General features: G+C 39.1%; 2 protein-coding genes across 3 annotated transcripts in view; both read left to right on the forward strand.

Annotated features, from left to right (window-relative positions):
* The first annotated feature begins 344 nt into the window (after positions 1–344).
* arf2b (ARF GTPase 2b) lies at positions 345–11,304 on the forward strand. Its single transcript, XM_080049427.1, has 5 exons — positions 345–445; positions 2,414–2,574; positions 3,989–4,099; positions 6,998–7,122; positions 8,121–11,304. Exons 2-5 carry the CDS (start codon positions 2,427–2,429, stop codon positions 8,280–8,282), a joined length of 546 nt encoding a protein of 181 aa, XP_079905553.1. The 5' UTR covers positions 345–445; positions 2,414–2,426; the 3' UTR covers positions 8,283–11,304.
* Positions 11,305–15,622: 4,318 nt separating this feature from the next.
* grb7 (growth factor receptor bound protein 7) overlaps positions 15,623–17,500 on the forward strand; it is a 27,491-nt gene continuing 25,613 nt past the window's right edge. For both annotated transcript variants that reach the window (XM_080048768.1, XM_080048769.1), the window contains exon 1: positions 15,623–15,752. The gene's annotated coding sequence lies outside the window, so the exon portion shown is untranslated. The remainder of the gene's footprint in view (positions 15,753–17,500) is intronic.

A 17,500-nucleotide genomic window follows, 5' to 3' on the forward strand; every position in this document is an offset into this window, starting at 1 on the left:
AGACATAGGTTATTAGGCCTATTGCTTATTGATAGAGAATCCAGTAGGCCTATATTTTGAAAATGACTGATGGCGTGTTCAAAAGCCACCTCCACCCAGTCAGTCAGTCAGTCAGTCAGTCAGTCCGACACCTTATCTCAGAGGCGTCCGTTTGTGGCTGATACCATGGGCTGAAACTTGAATAAACTTGTGTGCGGTTCACTCCACTTCCTCGACATTTTGTGCAATGTGCACACGAGAGCTGAGCGGTCGCTGTGATTGGTCGGCTGGGCGTAGAGGGGCGGGACATCGGTGACACCATCTGCTCTCTGATTGGACACCGCCGCGATAGAGTGGAAGTGGCCCGTACGCCGGTTGTCTCCCTTGGTTGCGCAAGACGCCATTTTGGAGTGTCAGTGAAAGATAACGGGAAAGATCGAGAAGCTGTCTTTCTATAAAGTAAAAGGTAATATGAACACACGAACGCGCCGTATTTCTGCTCCTAAAATGTGATGGTGTGTGAGCGGGCTGTTGCTATGGACTGAGGCGCTGGCGTTCTTTTAGCGTTCGACATGACGTCACGGTGTTCTCTTTCGGCTGTGACGCGGCATTTAGCTAACGTTTGAAACCGTGTTGTTGCCCCGTTAAATACGTGACTTTACCGGACGATGTTGAATAAATAACCACACGGTGTTTTATCATAACGTTTTAACGGTGGACACTGCGTCGCCCTGTGTTGGTTGTAAACAGCGGGTTGCTCTTTAGCGACCGTTGCTAACGTGTCGCCTGTTAGCATCGAGCTAACTAGCCGAAAGCATCCGCCCTTAGTAAACTCGCCTCTGCTACCCTTTTTATTTTTACATACCAATTAAATAACAAGCCATCCATGTCGCCCACATAACGCTTTTAATGTACATGTTATATCCACGTATACTATGGCAACAGTCAAGTGTATTAATGTCCGTTTTGCTAAGGTCGAGATGTTGTTTTGTGTAACATTATCCCGATGGTCGCTAGTTCGCCAGCTGGGAACAGGCCCATTCTTATCTGCTGATCACTTTGGCTTTGCAGTTTATCCGGGTTAACAATACAATGCAGCCATCTCCGCCTATAGTATTATTTATTCGGTAAGATTTCGGTATGAATTGTGTGGTCGTAAAGAAGGGGGGAAACGGCAGATAATGGATGATGGTTGTAGGTTTGACGCTGGTTAAGAGCCGTAACCGTAACCTCAACGTTTAACCATTATCTTAAGTCAACATCTCACACTGGTCGACCACAGATGCTTAACAAGTCTTAATTTATTTTTAAAATACAAGGCCGGCTTTCATCGTATTATAATGTCTTATATTTAGCCTTTTAAAAATGCTTAGAAATGAGAAATTGGATAAAATCTATATATTTTGTCGTCTTGACAGTACTCAAAATATTTGGCAACATCTTTTTTTTTTTGTACATTCATAGTGCTCCCTTTACTTGTTAACACACATTTTTTTAATCTGTGCATTTGTGCCAACATTGATAAAATATATTTACCACCAGTATATACCTACACCAGTCCTACTAGAGAGGCACCGATCCACTATTTTTCCCGATATTGTCCTATGTCATAATTATTCTACATTTCTTTGTTGGTAATTTTTAAAAGAGCAACAAATACACACAAATGCATTTAGTTTTATGTTAACTGCTTTGAACGGTTTCAATACAGACGAACATCAGAATCATCAACCTTTATAATTCCTAAAATTATTTTTAATGTGTGCCATTTCATATAGCTATTTTATTTAATTTTTTTTTTTTTATTAATCGGAGTGGTCAATCCGATATCGTTAGCCTCATAGCATAATTTCCTAAATCATATTTACACTACTCTACTTTTCGTTAGCCTATAATAGCATAATAGCCTAAGTCATATTTTAAGGGTTATAGAGTAGGGTAAAGTAGATGTAGAGTAGAATAAATATGATGTAGGCAATTATGCTATGAGGTTAACGACATGTAGATTGCAGCCATATCCGACGCGCTACCAATATTTGATCGGACCCTCCCCTACAGTATAGGCAAGGCAAGGCAAGTTTATTTCTATAGCACAATTCAAACACAAGGCCACTCAAAGTGCTTTACAGGGGCAAGATTAAAATACATAAAACACATTAGAAGACATTTAAAAGCGAATGAAAAGAAGTAAAACATTTAAATAAAATAAAAAGTACAGGTTAAAATGGAAACCGAAAAGTCTTCAGACTCGATTTAAAAGAACTGAGGGTTGCAGCAGACCTCAAGTTTTCTGGGAGTTTGTTATACCGTAAACCATAAGCTGATCGCACTTTTTTTTTTTTTTTTAGTAAAACTGAACCCCTGCTGATGTATTGCTAAGTAACCGTCCTAACTATTTTCTATCATGTGTACTTTTTTTTCTTTTCTTCCCCAGCTTCGTCGTCACCATGGGGAATGTATTTACGAGTTTATTCAAGGGCCTATTCGGCAAAAAGGAAATGAGGATCCTTATGGTCGGGCTCGATGCTGCCGGCAAAACAACCATCCTATATAAACTCAAGCTCGGAGAGATAGTCACCACCATTCCTACCATCGGTATGAAGATTTTTCTGTTGAACCAATGTGTATTTTTTGACTGTTGAGTGACCAATTGTATAACTTGTTTTTTGACACGGGTGCCAATTCATTATAACATTTTCGGTGATCTCTTTCAGAATTTCCTTCGGGATCAATAAAGTGTCTGTCTGTCTGTCTGTCTGTCTGTCTGTCTGTCTGTCTGTCTGTCTGTCTGTCTGTCTGTCTGTCTGTCTGTCTGTCTGTCTGTCTGTCTGTCTGTCTGTCTGTCTGTCTGTCTGTCTGTCTGTCTGTCTGTCTGTCTGTCTGTCTGTCTGTCTGTCTGTCTGTCTGTCTGTCTGTCTGTCTGTCTGTCTGTCTGTCTGTCTGTCTGTCTGTCTGTCTGTCTGTCTGTCTGTCTGTCTGTCTGTCTGTCTGTCTGTCTGTCTGTCTGTCTGTCTGTCTGTCTGTCTGTCTGTCTGTCTGTCTGTCTGTCTGTCTGTCTGTCTGTCTGTCTGTCTGTCTGTCTGTCTGTCTGTCTGTCTGTCTGTCTGTCTGTCTGTCTGTCTGTCTGTCTGTCTGTCTGTCTGTCTATCTATCTATCTATCTATCTATCTATCTATCTATCTATCTATCTATCTATCTATCTATCTATCTATCTATCTATCTATCTATCTATCTATCTATCTATCTATCTATCTATCTATCTATCTATCTATCTATCTATCTATCTATCTATCTATCTATCTATCTATCTATCTATCTATCTATCTATCTAAATACAAATTCGCTGCTTGAACGAAATGCAGAAATGCGCTCATAATTATGATGACATAATAAATAAAGAGCTATCTGATGAAAATAAATCATTGCACAACATTAATAATCTGGTGTGAGATTTGAAACCAACTTCTAGTACTTGACAAATTCTATAGTAATGCATTGTACAACTTGCGTAGTATTATTAACATTCACATACCCAGCGCTATTGTTTGCCACATTTAGTCAACAGTTGCATTGAAAAGAGCTTTAAAAGGAGCTATGAGGAACTTTTAAATATTTCTGAAACAGTTTTAATTTTTCCTCTGATGATCATAAATTACATGTAACAGCAAAACGAGACCATCATTGCAAAGAAGAATGCTATTTTTATATAGTTTTTCTTAATGCCTTTGTCATGGGTATACGCTCACCCAGGAACAACAGCTGGCGTAGTAAAAACACTACCGCTTTTTGTTCAAATGGGGGCGCTAGAATTAACACAAACAAGTTCCTCAGAGCACCCTTTTTAAAATGAACATTTGAATCAACTTGTGAGCCTTGATACAGTGTTGGATATTGACCTTTGTTTTGCCTTGCAGGTGGACTGTTATTGTTCAAAAAATAACTGTCAGAATGTTTTTTTTAAATCACTTCCTGACTCACTAAGGTGTTTTTTCTTCTTCTTCTCCTGCAGGTTTTAATGTTGAAACTGTAGAATACAAGAACATCAGCTTCACAGTTTGGGACGTGGGCGGTCAGGACAAAATCAGACCGCTGTGGCGCCACTACTTCCAGAACACTCAAGGTGTGTGTGTGTGTGTGTGTGTGTGTGTGTGTGTGTGTGTGTGTGTGTGTGTGTGTGTGTGTGTGTGTGTGTGTGTGTGTGTGTGTGTGTGTGTGTGTGTGTGTGTGTGTGTGTGTGTGTGTGTGTGTGTGTGTGTGAGACTGTGTGTGTGTGTGTGAGTGAGACTGTGTTAGTGTGTGTGTGACTGTTTGACTGTGTGTGTGTGTGTGTGTGTGTGAGACTGTGTTAGTGTGTGTGTGACTGTTTGACTGTGTGTGTGTGTGTGTGTGTGAGACTTTGTGTGTGTGTGTGTGTGAGACTTTGTGTGTGTGTGTGTCTCTCTCTCTGTGTGTGTGTGTGTGTTAGAGACTGTATGTGTGACTGTGTGTCTCTCTCTCTGTGTGTGTGTGTGTGTTAGAGACTGTATGTGTGACTGTGTGTCTCTCTCTGTATGTGACTGCGAGTGTGTGTGTGTGTGAGAGAGACTGTGTGTGTATATAAGACAGACTTTGTGTGTGTGTGTGTGTGTGTGTGTGTCTCTCTCTCTGTATGTGACTGTGTGTGTGTTAGAGACTGTATGTGTGACTGTGTGTGTGTGTGTCTCTCTGTATGTGACTGTGTGTGTGTGTGTGAGACTTTGTGTGTGTGTGTGTGCGAATTTGACTGTGTGTGTGTGTGTGACCGTGCACTTGTACAGGTATTTTTGTGAGGACCAATTTAACCTTTTAATCATAGGAGTGAGCAACATTTTTTGGAGAGTGATGACATTTTGCCTGGTCCTCACTTCTTCAAAGGGCTGTTTGAAGGTTAACACTAGGTTTTAAGGTTCAGGTATGAATTAGGTTTATGTTAGGGTTAGTGTAAGGGTTGGGGTTAGGCATTTAGCTTTGATGGTTAGGGTTAAGGTAAGGGGCTAGGGAATGCATTATGTCAATGAATGTCCCCACAACTATAGCCGTGCAATCGTGTGTGACTGTGTGTAGTTGTGAGATGAGTGTGAGTGTGTGTGTGTGTGTGTGTGTGTGTGTGTGTGTGAGAGACTGACTGACTGTGTGTGTGTGTGTGTGTGTCAGTCAACGCTGCAGCCTATAGGTGGCCTCTGTGATGCATTAAAGATGATCTTAAGTCAACCAGTGACTCACTCCCATTGTTCACGTCTCTGAGGCGTATTATGTGACGATCTCGTATTTCCTGAAATATAATTAATCATTAAAGTGTGTGTGTGTGTGTGTGTGTGTGTGTGTGTGTGTGTGTGTGTGTGTGTGTGTGTGTTGACACAGTAGGCTGTTGGTCCAACCTGCAGGTACATCCTCAATTGAACTGGTATTTTGAGATATTGTTTAAAAGATACCTCGTGTACAGAAGCGACTTAATTAAAGTTGATCTTCTCTTGGTTTTCCTCAAATGTACCCGACGACAAAAAAACCAGCTGCATTTTTTTTAATCTCACACTCCACATCTCGAGAATCCACGTGTGAAATTGAACGTGTGAAGATTGTTTTCTGTGTTAATTAATGACAGTTTTATAGAATAGAGCGTCATTAATGTAATATATCCTTAACATTAACAGAATATGCCATTATATAGAGTGACATTTTTCAGAGAATCAGATGCCAGATGAAAAACAGGGCCTTTTATAAGTCATGCAGTCAGATTGGGTCGATGCTTTTTTGTTTGATATTTTGCTGCTGCAGCATCTGTTTAGTTGGGCGGTCCAGTGGTGTAGTGGATAGAGCGTGTACCATATCGGCTCAGGCCTTCGTTGCAGTGGTCGCGGGTTCAAATCCGACTCGTGGACCTTTACTGCAGGTCATCCCCCCTCTCTCTCTCTCTCTGTCTCCCCATTTCAACTCTGTACTGTCTAATAAAGCTTGAAAATGCCAACAAAAATAGATATATACAGAGATAATGTAGATAATGGTATTGGTGTGTGTGTGTGTGTAATGTAGATAAGTGTGTGTGTGTGTGTGTGTGTGTGTGTGTGTGTGTGTGTGTGTGTGTGTGTGTGTGTGTGTGTGTGTGTGTGTGTGTGTGTGTGTGTGTGTGTGTGTGTGTGTGTGTGTGTGTGTGTGTGTGTGTGTGTGTGTGTGTGTGTGTGTGTGTGTGTGAGAGAGAGAATAGGATATAGTTGGATTGGTTTGTCTGTTAAAGGACCTTCTTCCTCAAAATGCTGCATTACATCATGTAGTGTTTGTCAGCTTTCTGTTTCGAAAACAAGTTCAGTATCGACAGACTGTTGCCAAGTGACACAATATGAGTTTATTTTTAAGTGAGTTGTTTTTCCACCCTCAACGTCAATGAAGCAACTGGATATCTGAGCCGTGTCTCAACTTACGTGTGTGTGTGTGTGTGTGTGTGTGTGTGTGTGTGTGTGTGTGTGTGTATCAGTGTAACCATCCTCCCAATGTTACAGGGCTGCTTTAAAGGTGCAGTCCGTGACTCTGGAGAGCGCTTGTTGTCAAAATCATGGAATATCCTCTCTGTGTGTGTGTGTGTGGGTGTGTGTGTGTGTGTGTGTGTGTGTGTGTGTGTTAAAAATCCAGTTCTAATACACAGCCTAGGCTCTGTAAACAGGCAACATGCCAGCTTTTTTTTAGGGACAGGTAGCGGATCATGAGGATATATTCACTGAATTTGACAAAGTGATGTTAACAACAAGACAACTTCATGGCCCTACATTTCAATAATACAGATACTGGTCTTTTTAAAAAAAAAAATTATAATAAATGAGGTTTTTCTTCCCTCAGTCTTCCCTTGGCCCAGCTGTCCTGTTAATCCTAACCCTACATTTTCCCCATGTGTGATGTCACTCATGGGAAAATGTAGGGTTAGACAGTGAGACCATAAAACACTCTTTCTGCCTTTTTCTCAGGCTAGGATGAACCGATTTCTAAAGTGTTTGTGTCTCTGTGTGTCCAGGGCTCATTTTCGTGGTGGACAGTAACGATCGGGAGCGAGTGAACGAGGCGCGGGAGGAACTGTCCAGAATGCTTTCTGAGGACGAGCTCAGGGACGCAGTGCTGCTCGTATTCGCTAACAAACAGGTGACTGTCTCTTTAAATCTTTAGCTCGGTGTTTCAGGCTCTTGCTACTGATATTTAAAACATGTTAAAGGTGCAGTGTGTAATATGACATCATCAAGTAAGTTCTAGAATGCAACGCTCCCTGGGTAACCCCAACCCTTTCGAATAATAACAGAAGCTACAGTGGCCTTCAAGGACAAGAACAATTCTAAATGTTAAACAATGCACCTGATGACATTCCAACTATGACACTTTCAAGATGGCGGCACTAGGCCTTGGTCCAAAATATGTAGAAATATGGACATATATGAGACCCCTTCTAAGGGAAAAAATAATAATTCAAAAAAAGAAAATCAGCTATTATGCACTAAATTAAATGTACTTATGGATATTATAATTACTTTCTACAAAATCTACAAGGAAATAAAACCCAAAATTCTACACACTGCAGGTTTAAGTCTTGTTTGCTGTTACATGTAATTTATGATAATCGGAGGAAAAATAAGACTGTTTCGGAATCATATTCATATTTCAGATCATATTTTAACGTTCCTCAGAGCACCTTTTTTAATAAGAGTATTGTATTTGTATTTCAAACTCACCCCACAACCAATTGTCTTTCTTCAAAGGGGATCTGACCCCCCCTGGAGTGTGGTAGCTTGAGAGGGGAGATGAGAAAAGACGAATTTCAATGCGCCTCTTGTAAATTGACTAATAAAGATAACTTGGCTTAATTCTTTTTTCTTCTATCTTACTCTCAGGATCTCCCAAAGCAATATTGCAAATCATATCAAAATATCAGTCATGATAATTGCAATTCGATATATTTTTATATCGAATTGCAATTATATTATATTATATTTTTATTCATGCAGCCCTTCATCCTATCTCTCTCACCTTCAAACTCACACCATCACCAATTTCTTTCTTGCATCTTTCTCCCAGGATTTCAATGTGGAAATCGACTAATTAATAAACTCAATTTAACAATTTCCCTTCCCTCTCTCTCTCTCTCCCAGGATCTCCCCAACGCGATGAATGCCGCAGAGATCACAGACAAGCTGGGTCTGCACGCGCTCCGTCAGCGCAGCTGGTACATCCAGGCCACCTGTGCCACCAGCGGGGACGGGCTGTACGAGGGGCTCGACTGGCTCTCCAACCAGCTCAAGAACCAGAAATGATCCATTCCAACATTCTGTAGAGTTTTTTTTTTTTTTTCTTTTCTTTCGTTTTTTTTTCGTTTGTTGTTTATTTTTTCTCTGTTTCAAAACAAAACACAGCAGCGGCAACGGCGGCGGCAACAACAACAGCACCGGATCCAGACCCCCCTCTCTCTATCTATCTCTCTCTCTCTCCTTCGCTCCCCCCATCTTAAGACTCCAAGATTCAACCTTCAAAAATCTCTTTATTTCTCTCAAGAACTTCCTAATTCTACTCTCCAAAAAAAAAAAAACCTCCCCTCCCAAACTTCCCCCCTCTCCTACGTCCCTCTTGTCAGAACTCTACGGGGCTCTAGTCTGTGCTGCTTGTGTGGGCGTGCATGTGTGTGTGTGCGTTGGTGTGCGTGTGTGTAAAAACCTTGTGTGTGTTCAGCGAGTCTGTCTGTGTGTGTGTGTGTGTGTGTGCGGGTGGGTGTGTGTGTGTTAGAAGGCTCTGTCTATGTGTATGTTGACTGGGAATTGGGCGCATAAACCCCCTAGTAAGCCTGCTGGCGTGCCTTTTACACACTTCCCCGTGGAACTAGCAAGTCCGGTTTTCTTAAAAAAAAAAAAGCCCAATTTCGACATCTACCATCCACTAATACACAGCCTTTGCCCCACTCAACCGTAAAGCCTGCCACATACTCCGCGAGAACAAAGAACTAACTTCTCGGTGACAGGGCTGTGAGAATATGATTTTCTTGTTCTGTTGCTGTTCTAGCAGCTAGTTCTCGACACATCGTCCGGGCCGAACTTTTCTTCTCGCTCCTAGCTTGTCCGAGAACTCATTGTGTGATTGGCCAAGTCTGAAGTCAATGAGATAAAAAAAAAATCAGCTGGCGCTTCTGTGGTAACAGCGCGTGACTTACATGTGCCGCGGTGAGGAGTTCGGAATGTCCAGACCAGAAAGAACTTCTCGCAGCTCTGTCAGTGAGAAATGTTATTTTTTGTTATTGCGGAGTGTGTAGCAGCCTTAACCCAACCCAACCCCCTCCCTCACTCACTCACTCAAAGTCTTGCACGCCCCCTCTCGTAAACCCCCCCCCCCCCCCCCCCAACCCCACACACCCACACACCCTTACTATGTCCAATGAAAGCATGGTTTTCATATGGCTAAGAAAGTGCAAAAAGGGTGCAAGCTCTCCTTAATCCTAACCCCTTACCCTAAAATACCCTAACCCCCCACCCTCCCCCATCCATATCCCTATACCTGTAGTATATATCTATGTTATAACTTAGAAAAATTGTTCACCTGATGTAGACTGAATGCTAAATGTTTAATTTTTTCATTTTAACCTCTTGTTTTTTTTTTGATTTTGAAAAAAAACCTCACCACACATAACCCACCAGTAAGAGATTCAGATAAAAAAAAAATGCATCTTAACCTGTATCAGGTTCGAAGCAAAAAATCAAAATCTAGGGAGCGAAGAAAAAAATGCAAAAAAAAAAAATACTACTAACTATCATCGCCCATATCCTACGATCATTCTGGTGTCAGTTGAAAAAAAAATCATGCTGTTTTATTATTGTTATTATATTGGAATATAAAGCAGATTTACTCTTAGCAAAAATGGTTCTCCCGTGAACACTACCTTAACCCCTCTTTCCTGCCCCTCTCCCCCTCCCCACCCCCCCCCCCCCCCCCACTAAGAGAGACACCATTAAGCACAAAGCAAGCCAACAGTCTTTAAAAAGAAAATTGATTAAATTTAGAATTTGAATCTGCGAGTTGAATGCAATGAAATGCTAGCTTGTGTCTTTATTCCCTGTCTTAAAGGTGGAGTCAGTGATTCTGGCTTGTTGTCAAAATCACTTTTAGTCCAAATCAGACAGTGAATATCTCTTCATGATCCGCTACCTGTCTGTACTGTGTGTGTGTGTGTGTGTGAGACAAGAAAAAAAATCCAGTGTTAATACACAGCCTAGGCTCTGTAAACCGGCATTTTGTGGCTAGCTACATTGGCCAGTTTACAGAGTCTAGGCTGTGTATTAACACTAGATTTTAGCGCGCACACACTACAAACAGGTAGCAGATCATGAGGAGATATTCACAGATTTTGACATTAAGCGTTCTCCAGAATCACTGACTCCCATCTTTTTTTTTCAAATTCGACTATTTCAAGAAGATTCTTCAGTTCAATGCCTTCAGCCCCGGTGTCCCTGATTACATTCACATTTTTATTATTATTATTATTCCTTTTAAATAAATAAATAAGTCACGTTACATGTGCTTTTTTTTGTTTTCTGTACCTCTACTTAGCGTTTAGCATTTCTATTTGTACAATGACTGAACCAAATGTTGAACCAGTTTTTGAGTTTGTGAGCAGTATGACAAATCCTCTATATGATACATTAACGTTAGTGTATGACATCCTCCTCGAAAAAATACCAACAACAACAACATTTGCTTAAACGATTTCGACAGACGGGATTTTATTTGTCTCACACGTTAACGGTTGGCAAGTGTTTAAAGTTTTTGAAATCTGAAAAAGCATATCCAGCTATAATTTTTATTTTATTTTTTTCCTGATTTTTTTTATTTTTATTACTTGGGTTGGAAGGATTGGCACCAAATATGAAGGCTTCTTTAAACTGTGAACGGTCCCAACGGCTTGAAGATTTTAAGTAAGAAAAAAAAATCGTAGTTTAAAAAAAAAAATTAAAAAATCTTCAATTGTCCAGGTTTGTTGACAGACTTAACTACTGCTTAATACTACACACTATGGGCTGATGGAAAGAAAAAAAAACACCAACACAATGAAACAAGCACTCTTTATTTGGTGGTAATAGACCTGTTGTAATGGGGGGTGAAATTAAATATTGGGGTGTGCAAGTTATAATTAAACTGGTTTGTGAGATTTTCAGTAAAGCGTTCTTCAGTGTCTCGGGGTTTAAGAGCCGGTGGCACTTCTGTGGAGAATGATTGTATATCTGTAAGTTCCCCCCCCCCTGTAAAACTGTTTCCGTGGGGATTTCCTGAACACATTAATAAACATGATTTGATCCAATACATTTGTGTCCCAGAGATTTTTATTTTATATTAGACCTGCAGTGTGTAGAATTTTGGGTTTTTTATTTCCTAGCAGATTTTGTAGAAAGTAATTATAATATCCATAAGTACATTTAATTTTGTGCATAATAGCTGAAAAAAACGTTTTGAATTATTATTTTTTCCCTTAGAAAGGGTCTCATATATGTCCATATTTCTGCATATTTTGGACCAAGGCCTAGTGCCACCATCTTGAAAGTGTCATAGTTGGAATGTCATCAGGTGCATTGTTTAAAATTTAGAATTGTTCTTGTCCTTGAAGGCCACTGTAGCTTCTGTTATTATTCGAAAGGGGAGTGTTGCATTCTAGAACTTTGTAGAACTTTCTTGATGATGTCATATTACACACTGCACCTTTAAACATTCAGTAGAGACAGAGATGAAATGGGGCAGAGAGGGGACCCACATTAATTAACATGATTTGATCCAATAAATTTGTGTCCCAGAGATTTTTATTTTATATATTAAGAATACTTTGGTTACTGAAGGAATATCTGCTTGTTTGGAATACGCATTTGAAATTGTACTATTCAAGTTATTTTTTATTAGTGTGAATGCTGGAGCTTCCAGCATTCACACTATTGTTATCCAAATCTTTATTCCACTTCTTCTTCCGTACGTTTTTTGGACCTTCATACCTCCTTCAAATCTTCAGCTATTTTAACCATTCAAATACCAAAATGTTCAGCTCTTTAAGGACATGTGTGGACCTCTTTTAAAATGTTTCTACCTTTTCAAATATTTCAAATATTCAGCTTTTTAACAAATTATTTTAACATTGAAGTGGATAGGAGCAGCATTCCAAACCGCTAAAACTTCCTCTGCTTTGAAACCTATCTCCTCCCGCATTTTTTCAGCTAGAGACTCCATTCAAACGTTAAACAATTCACATTAATTACAGCTATTAAATTCTTTGACAACTTTTTAAAATCTTCAACTGTCTTTGAACAAACACAGTTTTAGTTTTAAGCTTTTTTCAACCTCTTTCTAAATTTATAATGGGATCCGGATGGGACGGAATGTTCAGAGGCAGAGTGGGGGAACCAACTGTTACAGTGTAGAACTGGTGTAAAAATACACCAAAACCTTCCACATAACTGCCTCTCACTCCCACAAATTAAATCCTACGCGGATGATTTTTACATCAAAATGTAGGACATATTCTGCCGGTCGCATAGATGTGACTACTGAAGCAATCGGACCTACACAATGGAGGTTTTGGGCTTCCAAGCTAAATGGTGTCCAACCAACTGTCGCCTTGATAACTGAGACATGACATTTCTGGAGAAAGGCAGACTGTACCACACCTTTAAAATGCTCTGCTTCTCATATCCTTCACATTACAGGCACAATCTTCACACTGTGTCTTCATCAGATTCTTCTGGTTCTAACAATAAAATAATTTTGTCAGTTAGACTCACGGTCCGTCAGTTAGAGGCAGCGGTTTGAGGTGACGTTTTGGATGAAATGACCTCTCTGAGGCCTCTAAAAGGTGGGATTTCTGCCTGATCACAGACCCTCAATAAGACATACACTCACCTTGGTGACTCACTCTGCCCATTAAAGGGCAATTTCACTTTTTTTTCTTGATTATTTTTTTCTTTTTTCCGCTTTATTAGACAGTTCGGAGAGGGACAGTTGAAATGGGGCAAACACTCTGCTCTTTGAAGGCCTATTTCACACACAATTTTTTTTTCATGTCTTTCAATTATAATTTTATCTAGACATTTTTAAATATTCAACATCATTCCTATAAGAGTTAAACAATTCACTACTGTTCATACTTAAGACTGTTTCTTACTTTTCCACATCTTCATACTCCTTTAGCTGATTCATATAGATTCAAGCCATCAAGGTAGTTTAGCTCCAAGTCTATTCAATTACTATTTCATAGTTTTAAGATTTTTATCCATGTCTTTCAACTTCTTCATAATTTCAGCAAGAAATGTTATTCAAAGCTCTATATATTCAACTTTTCAACTCCTTTTAAACTTATTTTACACAATTATGACCTTTATAAACTTCAACAACTTTATAAACCTTTATAGACCTTTTTCAAATCTTTATACTCAGCTATCCAGTTTGGCGTAAGCTGTTTCAGCATTCACACGCATTTTCAGCAGGAAATGCATTTTCTAGTTTTATTTATTAGTCCAATATTTTTGTCCTGGGAGATTTATTTTATATTAGGGACATTTTTTGTTATTTTAAGGTTATTCTTTTTGGCATTTTTATGCTTTTATTAGACAGTGTGGAGAGACAGAGATGAAATGTGTCAGAGAGGGGAATGACATGCAGAGAACGACCCGGGCTGGATTCTAACCCGGGTCTGCTGTGAAGAGGACTGAGACTCTATGGAGGGGGAATGGGGGGTGGGGGGTCTAACCACTAAACCACTACACCACTAGAAGTTCCTCGGAGCCCCTTTTTAAAGGTCTTAAAATGGCATGTTTTTCCTACTGACCAACGGCCCGGAACATAAACAAATACAAAGATATTTACAGTGAAAACAAAATAGGAAGGGTGAAAATGTACCTAAAGGGCAGACACTACATCCCACACAGTACAGACAGGTAGCGGATCATGAGGAGATATTCACTGATATAGACCAAAGAGTGATTTAGACAACAAGAGTTCTCCAGAATCACTGACTCCACCTTTAAACCTGCAGTGTGTAGAATTTTGGGTTTTATTTCCTAGCATATTTTGTAGAAAGTAATTATAATATCCATAAGTACATTTAATTTAGTGCATAATAGCTGAACATTTTTTTTTGATTATTATTTTTTCCCTTAGAAAGGGTCTCGTATATGTTCATATTTCTGCATATTTTGGACCAAGGCCTAGTGCCGCCATCTTGAAAGTGTCATAGTTGGAATGTCATCAGGTGCATTGTTTAAAATGTAGAATTGTTCTTGTCCTTGAAGGCCACTGTAGCTTCTGTTATTATTCGAAAGGGTTGGGGTTGGGGTTACCCAGGGAGTGTTGCATTCTAGAACTTTGAAGAACTTTCTTGATGATGTCATATTACACACTGCACCTTTAAACATTGCCCTAATGTTTGAAGAATAATTGCCTTTGAAGCGTTGATGTGTTTTTTTTCACAGGTACAAAACTCTGTCAATGTTCAACTTCAGTTTAAACTTTACTCTGGGCACGTGACAGGTAAAGACTGACACACACTTATACACACTCTCTCTCTCTATTCTCTCTCACACACACACACACACGTTTGTACAGCTATACTTGTGAGGCCACACATTGACATAATAATACGTTCCATAGCCCCTAACCCTAACCCTAACCATCAATTCTAAATGCCTAACCCCAACCCTTACACTAACCCTAACATAAACCTAATTCATACCTGAACCTTAAAACCTAGTGTTAACCCTCAAACATTCCAACATGTCCTCACTCTTACGGTTTAAAACTGAAATTGGTCCACACACACACACACACACACACACACACACACACACACACACACACACACACACACACACACACGCACACACACACACGCACACACACACACACACACGCACACACGCACACACACACACACACGCACACACACACACACACACACACACACATGGTTTGACCACTAGGTGGAGACAAATAGCCATCAATACAGGTTCATACAAAACACTGCGCATGCGTCTTCAAGGATTTACAAGTTAACCGTTGATAACGAAATAATGACAAACATTTTTGCTGTTTGGTTATCTTTATTAAGTCTCTTCGACATTCCAAAATGCTTAAAAAACAACAACATTGGCTGTAATAAAAAAAAAAAAGTACACATTTATCTTATGATTTATCAGGGCATTACGAGTAGAAATCCACTGTGTCTAGTAGGAATATCTGGTCATGTGAATGCTATTGTCCTTATGTGTGAATCTATTTTGATTTGATTTGATTTGATTTGGGTTAATATTGAATGCTGTCTTGTCTGTTGTAGGCCTAATTTGGTTCTGAACGGGTAAAGTTTACTTTCTGTAGGCTATAATTAACACTTCAATAGAGCAATACAAAGCCATCAATACTTCTTATCCCAAACCCGGAAGTTATGCTACTTGAACCTGATGCCCTTTCAAATTTTATAATAGGTCCATATATGTTTCAAACAATAGGCCGACACTCTAGCTCAAGTAGGCGGGCCCAAGGTGCACACCTGACGGCTTAGCTCCTCCCTGGCGCCCCGGTCCTAGCTCTTGGCTCTCACTCATGTTGTTGGCACTTCAGTAGCAATACTGGCGCGGCATCCTAGTTTAGTTTGCCGCCCCTAATGTAAGGAGAGATATAAGAAAATCCTATCAAAATCTAGCATTACATTTTCTGGATATACAAAATGGCGAACAGCTGATTGATTCAACAGACAAGGACAAAGTGTACAGGTAAGATTTGTGCTTTCTAAGATACTAGTGTCGTTAGGCAACTCCAAACAGGTGCAGTCTGCTTTTTAACCGCGAATTTAAAGGGCTTACAGATAGATAATCATAGCCGAATTTAGCCGATTACGTCCTTATATCAATGCTTACGTGATAATGTTTTTTTTTTCCTGTTGAAATAGTTTAATTGAGGTGAATCGGGCAATTTCATTCATTTTCACTATAAGGTTTCGTTGCTGTGCCTACACCTGTGTTAGAACTAGAATATTGCTTATGCTGTTTGTGCCACTAGGATAATGGTTTTGTCTATAGATATTAAATATACAATTAGCTAGACATCTAAATAATAAATAAATAAATAAATAAATAAACAAATAAACAAATAAACAAATAAATAAATAAATAAAATAAAATAAAATAAAATAAAATAAAATAAAATAAAATAAAATAAATAAAAGTAAAATAATATAAATCAATGTATGTATTTAACCCTTTCATACAGCTAATTTAAAAGCTGTTTTCCTAACATGCATATTACGTATTGATGGCTGCACATTGTAGCCACCAAAGTAGATTTTACATAAGGCTACTATGATTATAATATTTGTAAATTTTATTGTTTCTTATATGTAGGCCTGTATCATTTTATTCATTAAAAATAATGATAATTTTTATTATTCATTTTCACTTTTTAAGAAACCCTTTCATATAGGCTACAGCTAATTTTAAAGCTGTTTTCTTAACATGCATAATACGTATTGATGGTTGCACATTGTAGCCACCAAAGTAGATTTTACATTAGGCTACTATGATTATAATATTTGTACATTTGATTGTTTCTTATATTTAGGCCTGTATCAGTTTATACATTCGATTAATAACCAAATATTACTTTATTTTGAAAAAACTATTCTTTCTTTTTTTTATCAATATATTTATTGTTTTTTTTTCATATTTTCAATAAGAACAATACGTAAAAAAAAAATATATATATACAAACAATACTGACAAACAAAAACAAATAGAATACAAAATACAGCTCATGGCATTGTTAAGAAAAACTCTTCTCTTTCTAATTCAAGCGTTAGACACACACACACACACACACACACACACACACACACACACACACACACACACACACACTCTACTCTGCTGGTATACGCTTATAGTGGATTAACTTTATATGGTTCATATTATATAAAGGGCAGACTGTTGTTACAAAGGGCAGGAGGCACACGGGGTCAGTTAAGTGTTGCTTATCTGATAACAATGTGTTTTGTTTTCCCCTGTAGTGTGTGTGTGTGTGTGTGTGTGTGCGCGTGAGTGGTTTGTCTGTGTGTGTGTGTGTGTGTTTGTGTGTGTGTTTGTGTGTCTGTGTGGTTTGTGTGTGTGTGTATGTGTGTGTATGAGTGGTTTGTCTGTGTGTGTGTGTGTGTGTGTGTGTGTGTGTGTGTGTGTGTGTGTGTGTGTGTGTGTGTGTGTGTGTGTGTGTGTGTGTGTGTGTGTGTGTGTGTGTGTGTGTGTGTGTGTGTGTGTGTGTGTGTGTGTGTGTGTGTGTGTGTGTGTGTGTGTGTGTGTGTGTGTGTGTTTATAATGTCTCGTGGTCCATATTCAGAAGGAAGTTTTTCATTGACCCAACTCTTACTGTATAATTGCATTATTATAGGTCTTCGTTTCAGTAGCTTTAGTAGAATTGTTCTTCTTTTTCTTAGTCTTGCGTCATAGATAGTATCCTAGTGTTAACCTGATTT

This window comes from Ammodytes marinus (assembly GCF_949987685.1).
Source record: "Ammodytes marinus genome assembly, chromosome: 20".
Lineage (NCBI taxonomy): Eukaryota > Metazoa > Chordata > Actinopteri > Uranoscopiformes > Ammodytidae > Ammodytes > Ammodytes marinus.